Consider the following 22,654-nt stretch of genomic DNA (forward strand, 5'->3'; position numbering starts at 1 on the left):
ATTATGCGTTATATAACCGTGGGATCAGAATTTGATCGTTCAAGCATGTCTTCAGCCGCTTGATCGCGATGAAATTTTTGAAGAAAATTGAGCTCTTTCGGCACTAGTCGTGCTGCGACTTTTCTCATGCCCTACATCAACCAAAATATGTAATTCACGGACTAGCTCTCTCAAACTTAAATGACGATCTTCGAGCACCATTTCTTTTATGTAGAGAGCGACTGATGTCTCCACGTCTGATAACCTTAGTAGCTCAGAGAGATTATCTCTGTCACTCAAATAAGGGGTAAATACGGAATATTCCCCTTTGAGCACCATCTCGTAGATTAGTGTTGACCCGAATATTATCGACATCAGCTAACTCGTTCTTTGTGTTTACCCATCTTACGACCAATATTCCGGAGAATCTAATAATTCAATGGGACATGTGAGGGATCCGACAAAAGGTGGAAAACTTACAACTTCTCACTCGGAGGTTCTCTCCGGTAATAATCCTACTTCAAGAAACACTTGGTCCGAAGCCTGCAGATTGAAATCAAGTATACATGTCAACGCCTTTCACTTGTACATACCCTCTAGATTTCCAAGAGATCGAACAAATTCTTTTAAATTTTCCCTCCCCCTCCTAATAAGAAGGGGTTTTGAACACGAACGACCCAATAAAATCGAATCGTAGAGGTTTGACGGTGCTTCAGATGACCAATAACCTTGACTTTACCTTCTTGAATGATGGTGCTCACATCAGAGCAGATCATATGATAGGCCAAACCACTGCGATTGACCTGACTACACACCCAAACTAGCGTTGGCAGAAAACTATTCATCTTCGTTAGAAAAAAAAGCTTTTTCGTGTGCTGAAGGGTGAAATGAGCAAATGAAAGCATCTGTGTCAAAAGCTTTAAAATGTTTGTATGTATGGGAGCAGGCATCTCTTTTATTTTTCTTCTTTCATCTCTTTTGGGATTATACAAAAAAAAAGTCCAAACGACGTCAACGGGAATCGGCTTTGAGCTAGAATGCAAGGCTGTTTTACACGACCACGCTATCCACATAGCCACTGGTACTATTGTATAAATATGTGATAATATCACACCTCATTATAAAGTGAATTTGGAAAGTGACTGAAGAGTAACAAGAAGAGCACAAACGTGAATCTATATCCTTCTCGGCCTGGGCCGTGTATTTGGCACACTATGCGAAAAGGTTGAATGCGTGCTTGCAATGTGTTTCTTGTTTCATTCGCTCATATTGCTCTTATATTGCTATGGCATATGTTTTATACAAAAGATATACCAGTATGGGGAAGTAGTGCACTTTCTTTTAATTTTGATTTTAATGATTTAATTCAGATGATACATTCAACCGTGATCATTTACCTTTTTTTATCACCCTTGATTGGTCAGTTGGTCGTTCAGACATCGTAAGAGAAGGAATTTCGATGGAGCTAACTGGGTGGACTATCGGGACGATATAGATCGCTCAATGAGTGATCCCACGTATCGCGATCTTGAATAACAAACTGAGCTTAAGTTTAATGTTTGCAAAGTACGTTTCCCGCACCAGCGGGCTGTCCGGTAGGAAAAGGGTCCCTTGGAAGAACGAAGAAGTTAGAGAAGCAATACATCTAAGACGTAAAACTCTTAGAGCACTTAGAAGGAGGGATGCTTCAACTTCCTTCCGAACAGCTCAGTTTCCTTGTTAGAAAGCATGTATGGAAAGCAAAGAAGAACAGCTAGATAGAGTTCATAAGCGAAATTCATTCAGAACTTGCCTTGAAGTATGCCTTCATAAACATTTCAGGTCCTCACATGTTAGCCTCTGAGCTCTCTTGGACATTACTAAAGCTTACAACCAGGTGTGACGACGCCACATTCTGGCAACGCTTGGGTTTTGCGGGAAGAATGATGACATACCTTCTGTATAACCGATTGAACTTTCAAAGTGTCAGTTGAGGATTTCCTCTCTGGCGAAAAAATCGCTTAAAACGGAGTTCATCAGGGTACAATCACTCTTTTCCCGGTAGCGAAGAATGCAATATTTGTTTCACCAGGGATGGAATGAAAGTTATCCTCTATGCGTATGACATAAAGGGTGTGTCACATCAAATTGCATCACGGAAAAAACGCTGTAGAAATTTTATTTTTAGGAATTATATCTTCAGCTTTCGCTTATATTCAGATAAGAGTGTATAGATCACTTTGGCCATGCTTCACTGTCAATTTTTCGTAAATTTGGAAAAATGTCGTCGAACGAAAAAGAGCGTCGTGAATTAATCCTGCGCACTCATTTCGAGAATCCGGAGTTGTCACATCGGGACATCGGTAAGATGCTGGGAATCGTCCAATCCACGGTCAGCAGAGTACTAAAACGATACTTCGAGAACCTAACCATCGACCGGAAGGTGAAGAACGGCAAAAATGGATGCTCCGTCAGTGAAAAAGATCACAAGCGCGTAGTTAAGCAGTTTAGACGTGATCCGAGAAGTTCGGTCCGGGATGTCGCCAATAAGCTGAATTTGTCAAGTTCATTCGTCCAGCGGACCAAGCAGCGGGAGGACCTGCGTACATACAAGGTTCAGAAGGCTCCTAACCGCGACGAAAGGCAAAACATGGTGCGGAAGACGCGAGCCCGGAAGCTATACACCGAAATGCTGACGAAGCCGCATTGCCTGGTAATGGACGACGAAACCTACGTCAAAGCGGACTTTCGTCAGCTGCCGGGCCTGTTGTTCTTCTCCGCAGAGGACAAATTCAGCGTTCCGGAGGAGATTCGCAAGCAGAAACTATCCAAGTTTGCCAAAAAGTACATGGTGTGGCAAGCGAACTGCTCTTGCGGAAAGCGGAGCGCCCCCTTCGTGATGACCGGCACGGTAAACGGGCAGGTTTACCTTAAGGAGTGCCTACAGAAACGCTTACTACCACTATTGAAGCAGCACGAGGGCCCGACCATCTTCTGGCCGGATCTCGCTTCGTGCCACTATTCAAAAGACGTGTTGGAGTGGTACGAAGCCAACGGGGTCACCTTCGTGCCAAAGGAAATGAACCCGCCCAACGCGCCGGAGCTTCGCCCAATAGAGAAATATTGGGCGATTATGAAGCAGGTCCTCCGGAAGATCCCAAAAGTTGTCAAATCGGAGGCGGACTTCAAGAGAAAATGGATTTCTGTTAAAAAAAACTACAACCTGACGTTGTACAGAACCTTACGGACGGGGTAAAGAGGAAGGTGTGAGTATACGGGCTTGGGCTCGAAGTATGAATAAAAAGAAAATGCCAAAAGTTGTTTAATAGTTTTTATTTTACTGTCTAAAATTTTCAAAAGGATCGGTCTACTGGGCGAATTTCTACAGCGTTTTTTCCGTGATGCAATTTGATGTGACACACCCTTTACTTCTAATATCCTCAGAACACTGGCATAAAACCAGGAAACGCTTGCAAAGAGTAATTAGGAGTGTATCGATGTTGACAAACGAAGTTGGGTTTACAATCTCTGGAGAGAAATCATGTAGTCTCTCGATAAGATGATTTGCCAGGGACGTAACGCAGAATGTTCCTATTTTCATGAATGACAAGAATAGTGATAAACTTCTCGGAGTCAAGGTTGTTAAAAACCTGAACTCCGAGCTCAATGCAAAAATGGTCAAGATAAAGATTACGGATCACCTGAAAGTTATAAAAGCGATTGAAGGAAGGCTGAAAGGCAGCCTCGGAATTCCCTTTTGAATATCTTCAAAAGTTCGATAATCCATCGACTAGTGTATGTACATGAAAAACGACTCTTCTCTCAGTCGCTTCGGTTCGCTACTTTGACATTCGTCATCAACATGACTTGAATTGACTAAATATGAATTGACAAGCGTTAAGAGCGAGGATGACTGATGAACTATTCTAATAAATGGTCATTCTAATTGGCGTGTTGCATGAATACAAATCTGCATCATCATTCAACCTGACTTCAATCCACCACTACTACTCCACCCTGACATGAATCTCGTTGTACACAATCTTATTTTAACGTCCATATAAAGTGAAACGAAAACTTGATTTCAGGTGGAAAAAAGTAGTTACACCATTAATCGACGGCTCCATTTCCAGACACCAGGTATGTTTCAACGCCTGTGTGATACACACACTCTCCAATAAAAAGAAAATTTCATGTCAGTGTTAGAATCGAGTTTCATGGATATTCATTTAAACTTTTGTTTTGTAAATTTTTTTCTCGTCTAGCCCGGAGTATAATTATTACAATTTTATGATAAATCTTAGGTCCTATATCTAATAATTATTTTCGATTAGCCATTTCATTTTTCCTCAGTTGTATGTAAGTTTACCGTATAATATCCCCAAAAAGATGAGTTATACAACGTGGAGCTAACTGGATATCTAACCTAAAAATTGATTGATAATAAGTTTAATCAGAAAATACAGTTTATTACTAATTTGGCTTACTCGCAGCAACACAGACTGGTGAGTGAATACACGTAAATACTTTTAAACATATATGTAAATTGTGTTCATAATTTATCAATTCAGGAATCAAGCACTCTGGAATCAAGTTAACTTTCTTCGAGTCTTAGGAACAAAATTAAAGTTCCTCTCCTAATCGATCTCTCAAACAAAGTTTTGGTTTAGAGCGCTCGCTGATAAAGGGAGCTCGCGATTTGCGGAGCGGTTAGAGAGGTTCAATATGGTTCTACAATCATTATTTTGATGAATTCTCTCTATCAATGTTCAACTCATTAAATCGGGAACTCGTAGAAACTTGATCGTCTCTTTCAAATTGATTCTGCCAACTGACAAGCGCTTGTTACCGGCACATGGAGCACAATTCGTAATACGCATCGACTCACCTCGTCCGCCACAAAAACATGTAAAAACGAAGAATGAAGCCATACATTAGAAAATATAAAATAACGCAACCTCAAATTGGGATTCAGGTGCTATTCACTTATTTTCTTGTTATTTTCAATCAAAAAAATATACGAAGAAAAGTCTCCGTGACAACATATGGTGGGTTATAGTTGATGTTCACGCATTTCCATAGAGAAGAGCGGAGATCTAAAATAGAACTTCTCCAACCAACATTTAGCGATGCAGAACTTGTCAATATCATAATCCTACTCAAAGTTATTGATGTTTTTTCACACAAAAACCCATGATTTTAATTTTAATTTACACAAACCAAAAAATAACAAAGTTTTCACACATTATGTAGAGTGAAATATGCTTTTTCAAACCTTGCCAATAAACATTGTTTATGTTTGTCCCTGAAATAAAGAAAAACAAATCAAGAGAGCGTATTTTTTGGGAAGAAATAACAATAACTTTGGGTGGAGTTGAGATATTGACAAGTTCTGCATCGCAAAATGTTTGTCTTAGTCTTAGTTATAAAAGATAGAGCAAGAAAACAGTTTTTTTCATGGTGACCCTAACGCAACTTAGAGAAAAGGAACTATATCGGATATTTCAAGAGATAGAAAAAAAAACGTTGTTCCACAAAGATGTCTAAAATAACTGGGGATTCAACGTTGTCAAACTATGTTTACATTCATGAATAAAGATAAGAAAGTAGTATTTTCTATTCCATCAAAAATTTCGGTCACCCATTTTCGATAACATATAAATGAGCGCTAATTGTGCATTGGGTATTTTATCGGGCAAATAAACATTTCGCTGCAAGTTCCGAATGAAAAATCGAGATAACTATTTTTATTGCCACCCAAAACCATAAAACAAATTTTTTTTTCGAGATGACAGTAGAATCTGACGTTTCATGCAATTTTAAGACATTTAGCATCCAAAATTTCGTTTGCTTTACTTCCCTTCTTGGGTGATTTTTCGATTTTCAAAAAAGTCAAACTTTTACCGCTTTGCGCCACTCTCCCTTAATTCCGATTGAGCTGATATTTTGCATAGGGTGTTTTTTCCGAGGTGGTGATTTTTTTTATGTGGTTTTTTAAATTTCATAATGACAATTTTCATTCGCACTCTGCTATTATACATGAGGGGCTTAGAATGAAAGGGGTGTAAGTGATTTGATCGATTTCTCTACATCGACTCTCTCTTCTGGTCATAACATAGCTGCAAATGCATTCCCAGTTGTATTTGACAATGTGGAAGATAGGTCAGAACCTCATCTATCGGATTCTATAGCGAACGTAAATTGGAACTTTTTTGCAGTTGAGTTATTATTACTAAAGAAAAAGTTGATGAAGAGAAATCGATCAAGTCACTTACACCCCTTGCATTCTAAGGCCCTCACATATAAAAATGAAACTATGTCTGTCTGATTCTTATAGAGTTGGAAATTACTGAACCGATCGGCGTAAAAATTTGTATGCAGGGGTTTTTGGTGCCGGGAAGGTTCTTATGATGATTTGAGACCCCTCCCCCTCCCTAAGGGGAGGCTACCATAGAAGTGGAACACAAATTTCTGCATAACCCCAAAACTAACTAAGCAAATTGAACCAAATTTGGCATGTGGAAGTTTCAGGGGACAGGAAATGTTTCTATGGTGGTTTTACACTCCTTCCCCTCTCTAAGGGGAAGGAGTTTTTCATAACTCAAGCATAATCAAGCAAATGGAGTCAAATTTGGCATGTGGAAATTTTAGAGGAGAATGAATGTTCCTATAGTTGTTTGACACACCTCACATCGCCCCTTTCACTGATGCCAGTTTTGGCATGTGAGGGTTTTTGGGTACGAGAAATGTTTCGGGGGATCCCACAGAAATATTACACATATTTAAACCAAACATGGCAAATGAATCAAACATGTAATCCAGGTAACGGAGAAACATGTTATTCGCAAGTGATTGAAAAATATTGTCTTTGGAAATAATTTGATATTATAATGATGAGTTTTGGTAGAAGTACTAGGAAATTTATGTTAAAAGGAAATTGTAAAGGGTCAATTAGAAGACCAATCAATGAACAGTTTTGCGAAGGTATTGATAACAAAAAAATCATTTTGGGCGGGATGAAGTTTGCCGGTCAGTTAGTGATTGATAAATTATAATTAATTATTTATTTCCATTTTTATTTCCATGTGCATGTATCAAAAACATGTGACATATGTGATTCATAAACATAATTTTCCCATCTCAAGCGCATCACATTATGCAGCATTGTGTTTATTATTGGATTTCTTTTTTGTGTTTGATCACAACAAACATCCACTGCTGCCGTCGGACCATAACAATGCAGAGTCGGTCTTTGCATGTTGAAGGAAAACCGCGCCATTCTTCGATGAGTGGTCGTGCGACAAAGGTGTTGTCGATTGAGCAGGCGTGAATTAAAGGTGCGATTAATCAAAATTGAGCAGCATGAAGACTGGCATCAACATCTTCCTCTGGTGGATGATAAGCTTCTGCTACTGCTGTTCGCTGGCAGCGGTTGGATGTGGAAATTCAAACTGTAAGTTGAATATGCAAATATATACAAAAGAAAGTGTTGGAGTTGATGGATAATCATATGTGATACTTTCGGGTGTGACAGTGTACGGAACTTTGAATCTTCCAAAGCTTTATGAGTACGATGACTTCGATGCGTGCAGAAGAGGAAATCCTCATTTTCAGTACTGTGTGGTGCAAGCAACTATTCAGCCGGATCAGTATTCGAATCTGTGGCGTAATATCAGTGTGAGTATTTTCGACTGGATTATTATATGAATGAATGTGCCCATCGTGAAAAAGAACATTCGAACCATACAATGAAGTGAGGACAATGGTTGGTTCAACCCAGAAAGATGAACATATGAAATACTTTAAATTTGATCATTAACTGTTGCCCAAAATCAAGCAATTAAAGCTGTTTTAATTATCCGAAGTGTTCTCCTCCTTTGTCTCCTTTTGAGCGCATGGTATATATGGAATAAGTCCATATGAAACTGATCCCAATCATAACAAGTCTACGAAAAACACAACAACTAGACGCGTAACCTACAAAAATTAAAAATTGGATTCATACATTTATGCAACTGTTTGACCTTTTTTGGATTACTCCATTGAATCCTTTGTCTAACGAGTATTTCGTAATGAATTGTTTTTTTTATTGTTGCCACCGAATTAGCACCTGTCGGAGAATACACGGAATTTTCCCCGTCATCAGCTCGAGCGCGGCCTCTGCTTACGCGATTGTTTGCGAACATTATTCCGGTCCAGTGAGGCTGACATTGACCGGCTCGAGATTGCAGGCACAACCGAGACGACCCGGGTGGACTACCTTAACCAGTGTGTCAACCTGGTGCTTCACGATGATCATGGCCTTTACGCATCGTCCAAAATCATTCATTGCATGTCGGAAGCAGATTTCACCCGCAAGCTGGGTAAGCTGGCCAGTGAATGGAATTTTTCGTGAGAAATAACCGAACACTCCTCCGTCTCCACAGACCAAGCGGAAAAATTATTCATCGGAGTGCTGCTGGTACTTGGGCTGCTAGTTTCGGTCGCGACGCAGCGGCATTTCGAGGGAAAGGAGGGAAAATGTGAGTGATTTTTTGTTTGTTTTTTTTTTGTACCTCTGGGCGACGACAAATCTATAAATAAAAATGGAAGGCCAAATGTGTTGGTAAGCGCAAAACCCCAGGAAGGAATGGTTCAATTTGAGTCTTCTATATTTCGTTGTATTCGTCTCTTCCCGTAGATCAATATAGCGGAGAGAAACATCGGAAAATTCGGAAAATTGGATTCCGGTATGTTCTACAATTTGCTAAGCGTTGTTAGTCCATTTGATGTTGGCGCTAACTAATTAATTTTTGTTCGAAAATGGAAAAGGATTTTCAGACGGAATAACGCATTCCTATATCTTCTATCTATATAAACAAAACTGGAAGGCCAAATGTGTTGGTGTGCCCTTAACCCGAGGAAGGAATGTTCGGATTTGAGTTGTCTTTATTTTGCAATATTCTCTGTATCAAACATGTATTACATGCAACGGAGAAACATGTTATTTCCAAATGCTTGAAGAATCTTGAGTGAAGAGTTCAGAGATTGGACTCACTAACGTCCAATTAGTAAGAAAACGTGGATGTTTGAAAGTATTCAAATCAAAAAATCTATTTTGGGCGGGACGATGTTCGTCGGGTCAGCTAGTATTATTATAAATGCAGTGCAAACCATTTGTGAGATATTCCTACAATCTCAATAGACTTCAATGTTTGAAACAATGGCGTCTTCGAGACTGTTTGATACGCGTTTATTATCGAAAAAACACCGCAATAATAAATTCTTTGAATTTGATACATTTTATCGATTTGACTGACACCAGATCTCTGATGAAAGTTGTCTTGAAATTTTTACCTGATTTAAGCTGAATTTAATGTTGCAAACTTTAGTCAAATTAAGTATAACAATTCTGTAATGATAATTTACCTTTGACTTTTCTGGTCTCAATTGAAAACTCCGTAAGTAATTTTTCAGTTCGGATCTATATATTAATCAGTAGGAGTGAAGATCCGTAGAAGTTTTTTTTAACAATACGAGAACCAACGGGAATACATCCTACAGGGGATAGACTGTAGACAAGTTTACACAGTTATACTGCCGTTCTACGCATAGTTGTCCAATGTTACTTTTGGATAATTTTCACTCTTCTTCATAAAACGGTGTATGGTATGCCTTATCTAATAAAAACACAAAAAATAATTGTTGTTCCCAGCTTTTTTTAAAAAAAGAACGGCATCAAGCTCAATTGTCCCATGTTGATATTCTAGACATAACTGTCCCGCCATGTGTTTTTGTTGATCCTTTATAAATGAATCGGTAAAATACAAGTATATAATGCCACGCTTTCAGCAGGGCTGGTTTGGAAGGACGAACTAATTCTGAAATAAATGAAAAAAAGTTTAACAGAACACACCTGCTAAACTTTTATACACCTTGTTAACGAATGCTATAATACATAATAATACAAATAATACAAATATGATTTATATTCTGCAAAGGTGTTGCAGATCACTCCCTTCTTCTTTATGAACGATGTTTTTTTACATAACCTTTCGAAAAAAAAACATAAAAAAACTTATTGCTTGTTCCCAGTATTTCAAAAAACAACATCAAGTTCAATTGTCCCCTTTGATATTCTTGGCATAACTGTCACACCATGAATTTTTAAACAAGTTGATTGATTCAAGTGAGAGGAACTTTTCACATTTCATTAGACATTACTGCTCATAAAAACCCGGTGTATTGCTAAACTGAAATGTTTAAAGCTTCTGGTAGACAAATATGGAGAAAACTTTGATTGCGTTTTTCTCAGTTGCTGATTTTGGAACATGTGACAATTATGCGTAGAACGGCAGTATATCTCTTCAAAAATCACATTTAATTAGATGCATCTGGTGGAATTCGACGGAACAATTATTTAGCATTACTAGTGTGTATCTGACAAGGGCAATCAGTTGCATTTAGAGAAATATAATTATTAGGATTACTTGATCGTTGATTTTCCTTACTTGATTACTTGATTATTTATTTTCATGTGGGTATCATTTTTTTGCTATTATTTTATTTTGGTGTTGATAATACGGTTGTGTTGATACGGTACGTTTTTTAATTAAATTTGGATAAACCCTTCTTCAAATTAAACTCGAATAATTCCGAAATGACATTTTGGGAACATGATTCTGACCGACCCCCAAAATTGCCACCAAGTAATTAATATAATTGTTTTTCGGTTATTTCGGTATTAAATGTATAGTACCGTCAATGGGAGTGAAAATGGGTTATGGCGGTGAAATTGGATCAGAAATAGAGAAAGTTACTATTAGTAATATCTTGAAAAATTTTGCGAATATTTTTGAGAGCTGTGAGCCGCTTAGTAGGACACATATTTCCACAATTTCCAATGCATAATACTTAACTGTAGTACAAATAGTTAATATTTAATAATTCATCAAAGTTTGATGTGTAAATAGCCATCAAATAACAGCTCAGAAAAAAATCTCATGCCCAACATTATACAGAACTACTAAAATTGTAAATATTGGATAGAATAATTCATTCAAGTCTTGCCAGATTAGTCATTACTGATTTTGAACATCCAATTTTTTCGAATCCATTCGAATTTCAATATTTTCGAAATAATCTCTTATTACTTACACTGAGTGGGGGTGAGTTTATTGTGGTCCGAAAAATCAACCTTTCCCCCTGTTTTTCAAAAATGACCTTTTTCAATAATTCATAACTTTTGAAGTACTGGTTCGATTTAGATGATCGATATAACAAAATTAAAACAAAGATAGTTTTGTTTGAAAAATATTACACTTAAAAAAACGTATTTTGTTTTCGTAATTATTGATTGTAATTGTTTTTCATAGCTTACATGGTTTCGAAACTAAGGTCACCATATTTTTTATATAAGCCATATATAAGTTTACATGTTTTCAGTTTTCGTTAGATATTCCTATGCAACTGGACATCTATGTGCCTAGAATCAAATTTTTATGCATTTGTGGTATTTCATGTAGCTTCAAATTGGTATATCGACCATCTGAATAACCGGTACCCGGTGCCCGGTAGTTTAAAAGTTATGAATTTAAAAAAAAGTCATTATTGGAAAAAGGGAATTCCGGACCATCGGTTAATTTTGAAAAATCATTACTCAATAACATAAAAAAAATCTTAGCTTTCAAGAAAAAATATAAAAAAAATTAGCGCCGTTGGTCCCGAGACAATGTAAACTATGAAAAAACAGGAAGTGGGTTATATCTGTGGTATAACCGCAAGGGTTACGTAGGACAATCGTTAATTTAGTGATCATTTGTTTGAAATTGCATCTGAATCTAAGAATTGATGAATGGATGAATGAATAAATTGCAAGATTGCTGTACGTTCTTGTAAATCTGTGAGCGGATGTGTATATGTATGAAATTATCATATATATTTAGAAAAATTCAATTGAATTCGTTCAAAGCTGTGAAGTGGTCCTGAAAAGAACCGGTTTGGTGTCATGTGGACCTGAAATGAGTGATTGCCGGATGGTTTGATTGGTGAGCCCATGTACGGATCTGAAATGAAACAATTAGTAGAAATAAAGTTATAACAAGATCTATGTAAATGTGTGTGTATGGGTATGTGTGTGTGGTGGGTGCTCTGATGCATCAAACGGAACCAATTTTCGATACTGGTACTCTCTTGGTCGCCTCTTTTCTTCTGATGGATCGGCTCTTTTGGGCTCCCTCACAGTTCGAAACAAACCGAATGCGTTTCAGGTCAGGTCAGGCCAGGTGATGAATCCCTCGATCCCTCGCCATCCAGCTCGTCTAGCTTGTTCCGCTCGTTCAGCTCGTTCAATAACGATGTTGTCTTGTCGATGTCCTCACGAAAAATGAATGCGTTTCACCACAAGAATATCGCTTAAGTATGGTTTTTGTCCGTGATTGTATCGAAAGAAGGTGTGGTTTACGATGGCAATTTGGAAGGCAAACTAGAGGCGAATGAACTCTCTGAGTTTGAAACTTTCGGCGACTGAGCAATAATCGATTGAAAATTATGTTTTTCGCGATGCGAAACATTTTCCGTTGCGCGCGTATCCAATATTGAAAACGAACATATCCTACTGATGGAGAAGAATAATCTTCAGAAGCTTTCCTGCTAAATGCACTTGATTGAAAAATCACAAATCCAAATGTATTTGGTCGCAGTGTTATATGTTAGAAAACATTAAAAAAAACTCTTTCGCATGAATGTATTTTTCAATTCCCATGGGGAACTGGCAGATTATTTTTCAACAACGATAGTATGTTTCCGGAATCTTCTCGATGCTGGATGGCATTTAAACGAAAGAAGTTCCGCACGTATATATGTGTGTGTGGCGGCTGCTTCGATGTCTTAAGCGGAAACGTTTTTTGGTGCTGATACTCTCTCGGTCGTCTTCTCTTCTTCTTCTGATGGATCGGCTTTTCTGCGATTCCTCACAGTTCCAAACTGAATGTGTTTCAGGAATCTTCTCGATGCTGGATGACATCCAAACGAGAAAAGTTCCGCGCGTGTATGTGTGTGTGCGGTGGCTGCTCCGATGTCTCAAACGGAACCGTTTGTGGCATCACTCTCCTCCTGATGGATTCCCTTCTGGCCTAAGGTGCATCAAAAGTCTCTTGGTGACACCATTCATCAGCGCTTTCATGATGAACTTCATCACCAGCTCCACCACAGCAGCGACAACATGCTCTAATCACTGCTCAATTATAACTGAGTGGACTTCCGAGCGGCGCTCGCTTATATACCGATTGGTGATTTCAATAGCCTGTTTTGAAAACAATTTTAAGGCTATTGAAACAAGTTTTTGGATGAAAAAGTAACACGTATATAACACGTAGACATTTTATCTTTCGAATGAAGTGTTTATCATACCATTTCGTTCAGTTATTTAGAATCTAATAACGCTCAAAATCTCGGTCTCCAGTGTAACGCTTTCGTTTTCGAAACTTTGATTTTACACCCCGGTATAGAAATGAAAGACGTAGTCCTACGTCAAAATACAATCAATACAAGACCAAAATTATGTGCTCCCGTGGCCGAGTGGTTAGCGTCATAACTAACATGCCGGGTGTTCGGGTTCGATTCCCGTTCTGGTCGGGGGAATTTTTCGTCAAAGAAATTTCCTCCGACTTGCACTGTGATCACGCGTATTCTAGAGCTTGCCACTCAGAATGCATTCAAGGCGTGTTATTTGGCATAGAAATCTCAACTAAGTACTAATAAAAAATGACGCAAGTAATACTACGTTGAGACGGCGAAGTTCCTCTAGGAACGTTAGTGCCATTGAAGAAGAAGAAGACAAGACCAAAATCCAAAATTTCTGCAAGTATAATACTTTTCGGAAAGAGACTAGCTAATTGGCTTTAATTTGATAAGTCGATAATCTGAATCACTGCAGTAATTCAAAAGTCATGAGTTTAAAAAAAAAAGTAACTTTAGGAAAAATCGAGAAAATAATGATCTTTCGGACCAACCTAAAATGGGAATTGTCAACTATTTAATTTGATATGTAGATCATCCGAATCGGTACAGTAGTTCAAAAGTTAGTTTTAAAAAGGCATTTTTGAAAAATATGGGAAAAAATTGGTTTTTTGGGCAACCCTGAAATGGAAATGATCACCCTAATGATAAAAAAATACGGGTCTAATGTTTTGCGATAAAGAACAAAACTACCACTTTTCACGAAAATCCACTATATTGGTTTGACATGGAATGGCTGTATATAAACATTTCCATCGCACTAACCTATTGTCAGCCACTCTAAGGGGTGAGATTGGGGCAACTTTCATTTAATCGTAGTTCAGTGAAAAATTAATCTTATTCAACAATTCCTTGAACACTTACAAGTGTTCATCATTAGAGAACATTTTTACGTAATCAGAATTCTGTTTTACTCTAATTTACGATAGTTATTCAATAAAAAGTTCTAAAACTACTTTTTTGACCCATTTTCACCCCCATCGACGGTCCTACTATTTAACTATGTTTCTAGATTAACCCACCATGACTTCTTCGTTCATTGATAATCGGCTATTGTTTCATTTATTCATTCGTCGAAAACATAATGAATTGGGTTTGACCTATAATCAACCAGACTAGTAAAACCCAGAGGAACCAATGTAAAACTGCATATAGCATGTAATATTTGAAAGTCGCTCAAACTTTGCTTTACGCACAAAACGCAAGATTTAGGAGAGAAAAATCCATTCGTCCCCCGCCGAGCAACTATGAATATTTAAAACACAATCATCACGACGAATAACTTATCGGGACATTCATCTGCTACTCGCTCGATCTCGAGACTTCGAAACACCTCCAGTCTGTGAACGCTCTCTCGAAACATATTCAATTCAAGATTTCGGTTGATAATCGCTGACAAATTATCGTCACGATACACGATATCGTCTGGCCTGACCTATTCTATCTCAAAATTGTTGGCAAAGTTATGCTGTGGAACTGTTTTTCACTCTCACGTCAATCTTGTCCGTTGCTTTGTTATGTAATTGGCTGAGATTCGGCTTACGCGGGTTAGTTATCGTCCGTGAGATTAACCCTTTCGCGTTCTATACATTACATTTTGTTTGAATCAAATGGAATGGGCGAGTTTTATACCATGATGTTTTGGGGTTAAATTTGATGGACAGCCAGCATTTGTGAAAATTTGATAATATAGCACTGATGATTCATTGTGAGACGATGGCAAACAGAAAAAATAATCTATCTAAAGTATTAAAAAAATAAATTAATGCAATGTCGAGGTACATACTGATACGATCTTCAAGGCACAATACAGGTCGGACTCGATTTTCCGGAGTATTTTATTTTTGATTTTCCTTATTTTTATATCGGAGATGATGAATAATTTGTGTAATAATTCCATATTGAATAATTAATATCAAATGAAAGTGCTCGACAGGTAGAACACAGTAAATCATGAAAAATCCAAATCCAAGATGCAGTTCCCAAATAAACAATAACTTTTAAATGGTTTCATTCAGCTTGCCATGTTTGTATGTATGTTTGAGTGTTTGTAGTGTTGTCCCACATTCATTGAAATTTGCACACATTTTTTTTGAAATTTTTTTTTCCCGTTCCTGAACATTGATTGATCTGAAATTTGGAACATACCTTTAACTCTACAGACATTATAAAACTGCGTATTCCATGATCTCGAAAAATTAAATTTGGCCACCACTAAAAACTGGCTGAATGGCTTGATTTGAATTGGTACACTACATTAATAACAACATAAATTCGAAAAGGTCGCCGCCACAAACTGGTCGACTATGTATTTTTTGCAATCCCCTCAATATTGGTTTCAAATGAAATGATTTGACTACACTGCCGTTCTACGCATAGTTGTCCCATATTTCTTTTTGACAATATTCACTTTTCGTCATAAAACGATGTTTTTATGCCTAATCTTCCGAAAAAACACAAAAAAATTATAGTTTGTTCCAGCTTTTAAAAAACAACATCAAGCTAAATTGTCCCATGTTGATGTTCTATTCATAACTGTCCCACCATGTATTTTTTTGTAGATCCATATCAAATAGATTCGTTCAAGTTCAAGAATTTTATATCACGCTATCAGCAGCACTAATGCACTCATTTCTGGTTTGAAAGAACGAATTAATTCTCAAACAAATAAAAAACGCCTAATGAATACCTAATAACAATGAGAATAATCATTCGGAAAAACACAAAAAAAACTTATTGTTTGTTCTCAGTATTTCAAAAAACAACATCAAGTTTAACAAACTTTAAAGCTTTAAACTACCAATTATATCATAAAATAAAAGAGATGATTTTTGGACATTAAAGTTTGATGCGGGGTGATTTGGCCCAGTGTGTGTGTGTCACATACTTATGTTTATGTGAAGTATTTTGGAATAATGTTACAATCAGTAACAGTGTTCTGGGATCGATACCAGGTGTCTTGGCCATATTCCAGACCAGAAAAATTGGATTGACAACATGAATTCTGCATGGATTTTTCCATTGTTCGAGCATTTTCAAGCAGTTTCGATGCTTGGTCAAAAAAATCCGTTCGTGATGGCCTGCGTTGCTCTTTCAAGCTCCTCCTTCTTCCAACGTTGTCTGCCCATTCTTTTTTTGTAATTCAGCGGCATCTGGAATCAATTAGACCAAAGAAAAACCTCAAATCTGTAGGACCAATTCACCCCACAAAAACATGCAAAAATTAAAATGCAATTAATTTCATTTATTGTTATCCAACTTACAGTTTCTCTGCATTAAATTGTTCCTCTTCTGTAGGCGAACAGAACTTTACTGCCCAATACACGATAAGTTTGTTTAATCAGCGGGAAAACCCCTAATACCACGATCGGAAAATTCTCATTTTTTGACAATCAAAGTGCTTGCTGTGTTCATGCCACCATTTTCTGCCACCTGTTGAATTTTACCAAAGTTTTTTTTGCGTTAGTTACATACGGTTCATTAATGAAAGAAGATGACATTATAGAAAATCCAAGTTGAGCCGTACTTTTTGAGATAATGGGGTGGTCCAAATCACCCCGTATGTCCAACTCACCCCGTGTTACCCTACATCATCGAAATAATCCGAAAAAAGTTATGTAAGAAATAAAAATTAAAAAAAAAAGTTGAATGGTTTTATTGTAGAGAAGTATAGGGGAGGACGGGGGAATACGGCCACTCTCTAGATTATTGAAACAATCCACTATTGGACAATTATAATACATTATTTTAGTGTATTGCATTACACTCAATTATGTATACCCATTTTTGCGCGTGTGTAGGTGAAACGTTATGATAAACAGTATAAATAAACTTTTCAGATGGCGATGAGCACCGATTTGTTATTTTGTTTGCAAGAAATTTAGTGTTTTAGTGGTGAATATGTACTTGTCTTGTGAAACCAATGTTATAATAGTAAACACACAGGTCTGTTAAGTGTGTTTATATAGAAAACGGTATATTTTTAAAGTATTTCGTAGAATTATTGTGACACTTTTGCTTGACTAATGGCGGGGGAAAGGTGGCCACTATAGTAAGGGATGTGATTTGCCATAATCGCACATTTTAAAGCGCCTAATTGACGAATTGGTTGAGAATATCACACCACTTGTATTGTTGGTTGGATAACTCAAGGCGCATTCATGATAAATTTGATGTGTTTTCAGATACCAAACATATTAATTTTTAATCATGATAATCTCGCAAGGGTTGCGCGTTAAGCACGTTATAGGTAATTTGGAAAAAATAACACCTCTCTCTCTCTTTTCACCTTTGATCCAAAATACAACGACCTTGAAAAGTAGCACAATTCGCTGGAAACAATCTTCCTCTATACGCCTAGATTCACGAGTCATTTCATGTGGCCATCTCACATGAAATGACTCGCTGCCATACAAATTAAACACAAATTGCTGCATTACTCAAGAATTAATCGAGCAAATTAAACCAAATTAGGCATATGGAGGTTTTAGGGTACAATAAATGTTTTTATGGTGGTTAGACACTCCACCTCCCTCACTAAGGGGGGGCTGTCATACAAATGAAACACAAATTTCTGCATTACTCGAGAATTAATCGTGCAAACGAAACCAAATTTGGCATGTGAAGGTTTTAGGGTGCAATAAATGATTCTATCGTGGTAAGATACTCCTCCCCTCTCTCTTTGGGGAGTATCCTCCCCTCTCTCCATACAAATGAAACACAAATTTCTGCATTACTCGAGAATTAATCAATCAATTGTGTTTAAGTACTATATTCTATTAGTCAAATCATTTCATTTGATACCGATATTGAGGGGATTGCAAAAAAGTACATAGTCGACCTTCTTGAATTTATGTTGTTTATTATGTTTTGGTTTTTCCAAGTCAAGCCATTCAGCCATTTTTTAGCGACGGCCAAATTTTTCAAGATCATGGAATACGCAGTTTTATAATGACAGTAGAATTAAAGGTGTCCTCCAAATTTCAGATCAATCAGTCAACAGGAACGGGGTCAATTTTCTATTAATGTGGGACAACCCTACAAACATTCAAACATACATACAAACAGGTCAAGCTGAATGAAATCATTTGAAAAGTAATTAGTTATTTGGGGGAATGCGGTCATCTTGGATTTGAATTTTTCATGATCTGCTATGTTTTACTAGTCGAGCACTATCATTTGATACAGATTTTGAAAAACAAATATATGGCGCCATTTTGTGGTGGCGGCCATTTTTCATAAATAACTGTGTTTTACTGGTCAAGCCCTTTCATTCGATACCCATATTGATGGGGTTTTGGCAAAACCCATGTTGATGGGATTTTGAGAAAATATGTACATAATCTGCCATTTTGTAGCGGCCGCCATCTTGGATTTTGAAGAACATGGAATATGCAGTTTTATAATGACACCAGAGATATAGATGTGTTCGAAATTTCAGATCAAACGGTCAACAGTAAGGGGGCTAAATTTCTATTAATGTAGTACAGCGCTACAGACAAAGTTACAAAGTGACAAAGTTACAAAGTCACAAACACACAAACGGGTCAAGCTGTATAAAACCGTTTAATAAATAAGTGCAAATCATAATTATTTTGTTTACCCAGAGAAAATTCGTTTTTTATGATTCAATTATCCGGAGGATTCGATTATCCGGAGTGAGGAACAAATCAATACTCCGGATAATCGAGTCCAACCTATATTTCTATTTTTCAACTATTCTAGATGACGCCTTCATCAAACCATTTGCTCTTCAGAAAAACCTAAATGAATTATTTAATATGACGGATCGTGGAAACCTCCTTCATTTGGAAGGCCTCCGTGCGATCAGTATGTTGATTATAATCGTTGTTCATTCATCGTTACCCATGATCCGGATGCCTTTGAAAAACCCCGAGGATATGGAACAGGTGAGTGGAACTTCATTTTGTGCGCATTTCTATTAATAAGCTTTTTCGTTTCAGCAAACTAACAGCTTCATGTTTCCGTTCATAAATTCCGGAAACACGCATATGATCCAAATGTTCTTCACGCTCGGCGGAATGACACTCGCCGTCAGCACGCTGAATCACATTGACAAATCTACGCATGTCGATTTCCGTTATCTGTGGAAGAAATTTTTGAATCGACTGGCGCGCCTAATGCCCGCCTACGCCTTTGTGATATTCTACCAAGCGACACTGTTCAAGCGCACGAAGCTGACGCCGGTTGCGTACAAGTTTGTGGACTACTGCGATGCCCACTGGTGGACGAATTTGCTTTTCATCAACAACGTCGTTCATTTGGACAAACCTGTAAGCGGATGTGCCATGTTGGACGCGAGGCGGGATTCGCATCTATTGAAGCTCGTTTCCAATTTCAGTGTTTGCAGTATGGCTGGTACTTGGGAGCTGATTTCCAGCTATTCCTGATTGGAATGGCAATCATGGTTCTGATATGGAAATTTCCCCATCTCAAAAAAGCCATTGCTGGAGCAATGATTCTGGTGGGACTGGCAGTACCATTTTTTGTAATTTACAAAGAAAATTTAGACTCTACCATGTCGTTCAATATGAGGTGAAATTGACTTCACTTGAAGTTCGCAAAAGCTTACTAAATTATTATTTCAGACATGCTCTTACCGAACTGCGTGTTTACGACGTATTCTTGAAATACTATACGCCCGCTGAAACGAATGCGATAAATTATTTTATCGGCATGATAGCGGGAATGATGTATCATCACGTCTCTCGAAATAATCTTCAATCTGTAGCACAACACTTTCTGAGTAAATCGACCGAAATTATACTAACCACGCTTCTTTTGCTTAATGTAATGCTGACGATTCTGCCGCCGCTACCTTCCCTGTTCCGTGCTCTTTTCGGAACCGCCCTAAAGGCAATGTTCGGAATTGGAAATGCTTATCTGTACTTATATTTTGGCTTCAAGTCGAAATCCATTGCACGCGCGTTCCTCTCGCATCCTGTGCTGAGGGTAATCGCAAGACTAAGTTACTCTGTCTATATCATCCAATACTCGGTGATTTACCCCATGTATACCAATCTTAGCGTACCAATCACCTATAGTGCATTCAGTTCAGTAAGTATGCTTTCAATTTGATCACTGATTTCCTAATTCAGCAACGTTATCTTTGAATACCTTCTATAGCTTCTGCTCACATCCTCGATACTGTTCCTGTCTTTCATTGGTGGGCTGCTACTGCATCTCGTTGTCGAAACACCATTTGCTAACATTTTGAAGCAGGCAATTGATGGGAAGCTCCGTTTCCAGACGCAAAATGTTAAACAGCTACACGAGAAAAGTTCATAATTGTCCAGCTCAGAATAACAATATTACTAACACGTATATCCAAAGATTAGAATAAACAGATTTGTTAAGTTCAATCCAATTATGAACATAGTCCAATAAGTTAAGCAGCGAGAAACAATGAATACATTTTTTTCATGTTTGTAAATTTCATCCCACAGGGAACTGATGGAACTCGCCAAATCTAACACTATGAATAAATAAAACAATTATTGGTAATCCGATATGAATTGAGTCATTTATTCGAAATCCATCGTCATTGTGTACATTAATAGATCAAATTGTGACCGAATCCAATACCGTGGCCATATCCGAGACCAATGCCGCTGCCCAAACCAAGTCCGACAGTACCGATAGTACTGTAGGTTGGAACGGTACGGACAACAGCGGGAGCGCTATGAATGACAGTTGGAACAGAGTGAACAACTGACCCTAGATCACTGTATCCGAGATTGCTGTATCCAAGGCCGCCCAATCCGATTCCGCCCAATCCAATTCCACCGAGGCTGCTATATCCCAATCCAATAGATGGTGACTTTTCCAAATCATCATCACTTTTCTTTTCAGTGGCCGATGGTGGAGCAGCAGAGGCCAACACCACCAAAGCGAACAAACAGATGACCTGAGGAGGACGAATATTTACTCATTTTGCGCGATTCGTTCATTGGGAAACCCCCAAACTCACCTTCAGCATTTTAAATTTTTGGGAATTGTTAACTATTCAAAAGCCTACGAGAAACTGATATCGTTACAGAAATTCTGCTCTATTTTATATCGGTGTTTCAGAACGATGCCAGCCACTTTAAAATCTTTCTCTTCATTAACATATTTGCAGATTTCGCTTTGATTTGTTTTCCACGATCGGTTGGTCCTCAAAATAGCATCCGACAATCACCAAAAAGGTATTTTATCATTTTTTTGAGCTTTTTCATGCTCTATTTCCTATATCGTTATGCATCTATATTGCAGACTCGTTGTTCTTCAGGTTCGTTCGCCTTTTACGATCAGTATATTCCCGAAATAGCATACAACAGATTCGAATATAGTAATTCTTTTTTTTCTCGTTTGACATTTTAAAATTACTCGTTATCTCGATTTTGTTTTCGGGGGAAGCTTGGCCGATTTTCTATTTTGCTTTATAATATCTAATCTTGCTTTATAATATATCGTTTTTATAGAGTATAACACATGACCATGAAACCGGGAGCGAACTTGGAAACTGTTCACACATATTATATAGACGATTAAAAATAAAGGTTATCTGTAACTTTAAAATACACTTACATATATTCCATTAGCATATGTGATTTGAAAAATGAATATTTAAGGTATCTAAATTCGTAATGTTGTTTCCTTGTTTTAATTGTTTCACACCACCGCAGATGTCGATACTGTATTTTCGCCATCGCGAAATTATTGGTTGATCAATTTTTCTTTATTATAGACTACAAAGTCCATTCGACTCTAGACTTATGCAAGGCCAATTGGAGGCGATCGGGCGTTGTGGTATCATCCATACCTCTCACGCTGAAGGTCACGATCAAGTATGGAAAAGTTCATTTGCTCAATTTTCCACACCTAATTATAAATCACTCTTGTATCTGTTTGGAATAATCATGACGAAAAGAATGCAACAAGCAATCGTGAGATCGCACGATGAATCATTTTACACTCCCCGACCATCTTCATTCGGGACTGAGAGTGAACATAACAAAACAAAGAGTGGAAAACAACATTTAATGAATGAATACTTCTTTGGAAAGATCGCACGAAACAAATTAACGAGTGAGTCAAAATAGAGTGAATTTCTGTTTAAATAGAAAGAAGAAGATATAGGAGTTCGTTTTATCACTTTAAAATCCATTTTCACTTTCAAACAAAGATCAATTTCGTT

The 22,654-nt window shown here is 37.6% G+C and overlaps 2 protein-coding genes across 3 annotated transcripts in view; one reads left to right on the plus strand and one right to left on the minus strand.

Annotated features, from left to right (window-relative positions):
- The window catches only part of LOC129765042 (O-acyltransferase like protein-like), a 116,222-nt gene extending 95,274 nt beyond the window's left edge, over positions 1-20,948 (plus strand). Inside the window, exons 1-10 of one of the 2 annotated variants that reach the window (XM_055764868.1) lie at positions 4,366-4,463; positions 7,202-7,411; positions 7,493-7,635; positions 8,066-8,321; positions 8,385-8,480; positions 19,180-19,364; positions 19,419-19,748; positions 19,817-20,010; positions 20,064-20,532; positions 20,602-20,948. In XM_055764868.1, the coding sequence (XP_055620843.1) occupies positions 7,321-7,411; positions 7,493-7,635; positions 8,066-8,321; positions 8,385-8,480; positions 19,180-19,364; positions 19,419-19,748; positions 19,817-20,010; positions 20,064-20,532; positions 20,602-20,763 (1,926 nt within the window). In that variant the 5' untranslated portion in view covers positions 4,366-4,463; positions 7,202-7,320 and the 3' untranslated portion in view covers positions 20,764-20,948. Of the gene's footprint in view, positions 1-4,365; positions 4,464-7,201; positions 7,412-7,492; positions 7,636-8,065; positions 8,322-8,384; positions 8,481-19,179; positions 19,365-19,418; positions 19,749-19,816; positions 20,011-20,063; positions 20,533-20,601 lie in introns of those variants that run through there. The other variant, XM_055764867.1, reaches the window with a different exon arrangement.
- Positions 20,949-21,028: 80 nt separating this feature from the next.
- LOC129766094 (lamprin 1.8-10-like) lies at positions 21,029-21,557 on the minus strand. Its single transcript, XM_055766550.1, has 2 exons — positions 21,446-21,557; positions 21,029-21,382 (listed from the first exon to the last, which is right to left on the minus strand). Exons 1-2 carry the CDS (start codon positions 21,452-21,454, stop codon positions 21,029-21,031), a joined length of 363 nt encoding a protein of 120 aa, XP_055622525.1. The 5' UTR covers positions 21,455-21,557.
- Between the last annotated feature and the right edge of the window lie 1,097 nt (positions 21,558-22,654).

Source organism: Toxorhynchites rutilus, chromosome 2 (genome assembly GCF_029784135.1).
Source record: "Toxorhynchites rutilus septentrionalis strain SRP chromosome 2, ASM2978413v1, whole genome shotgun sequence".
Taxonomy (NCBI): domain Eukaryota; kingdom Metazoa; phylum Arthropoda; class Insecta; order Diptera; family Culicidae; genus Toxorhynchites; species Toxorhynchites rutilus.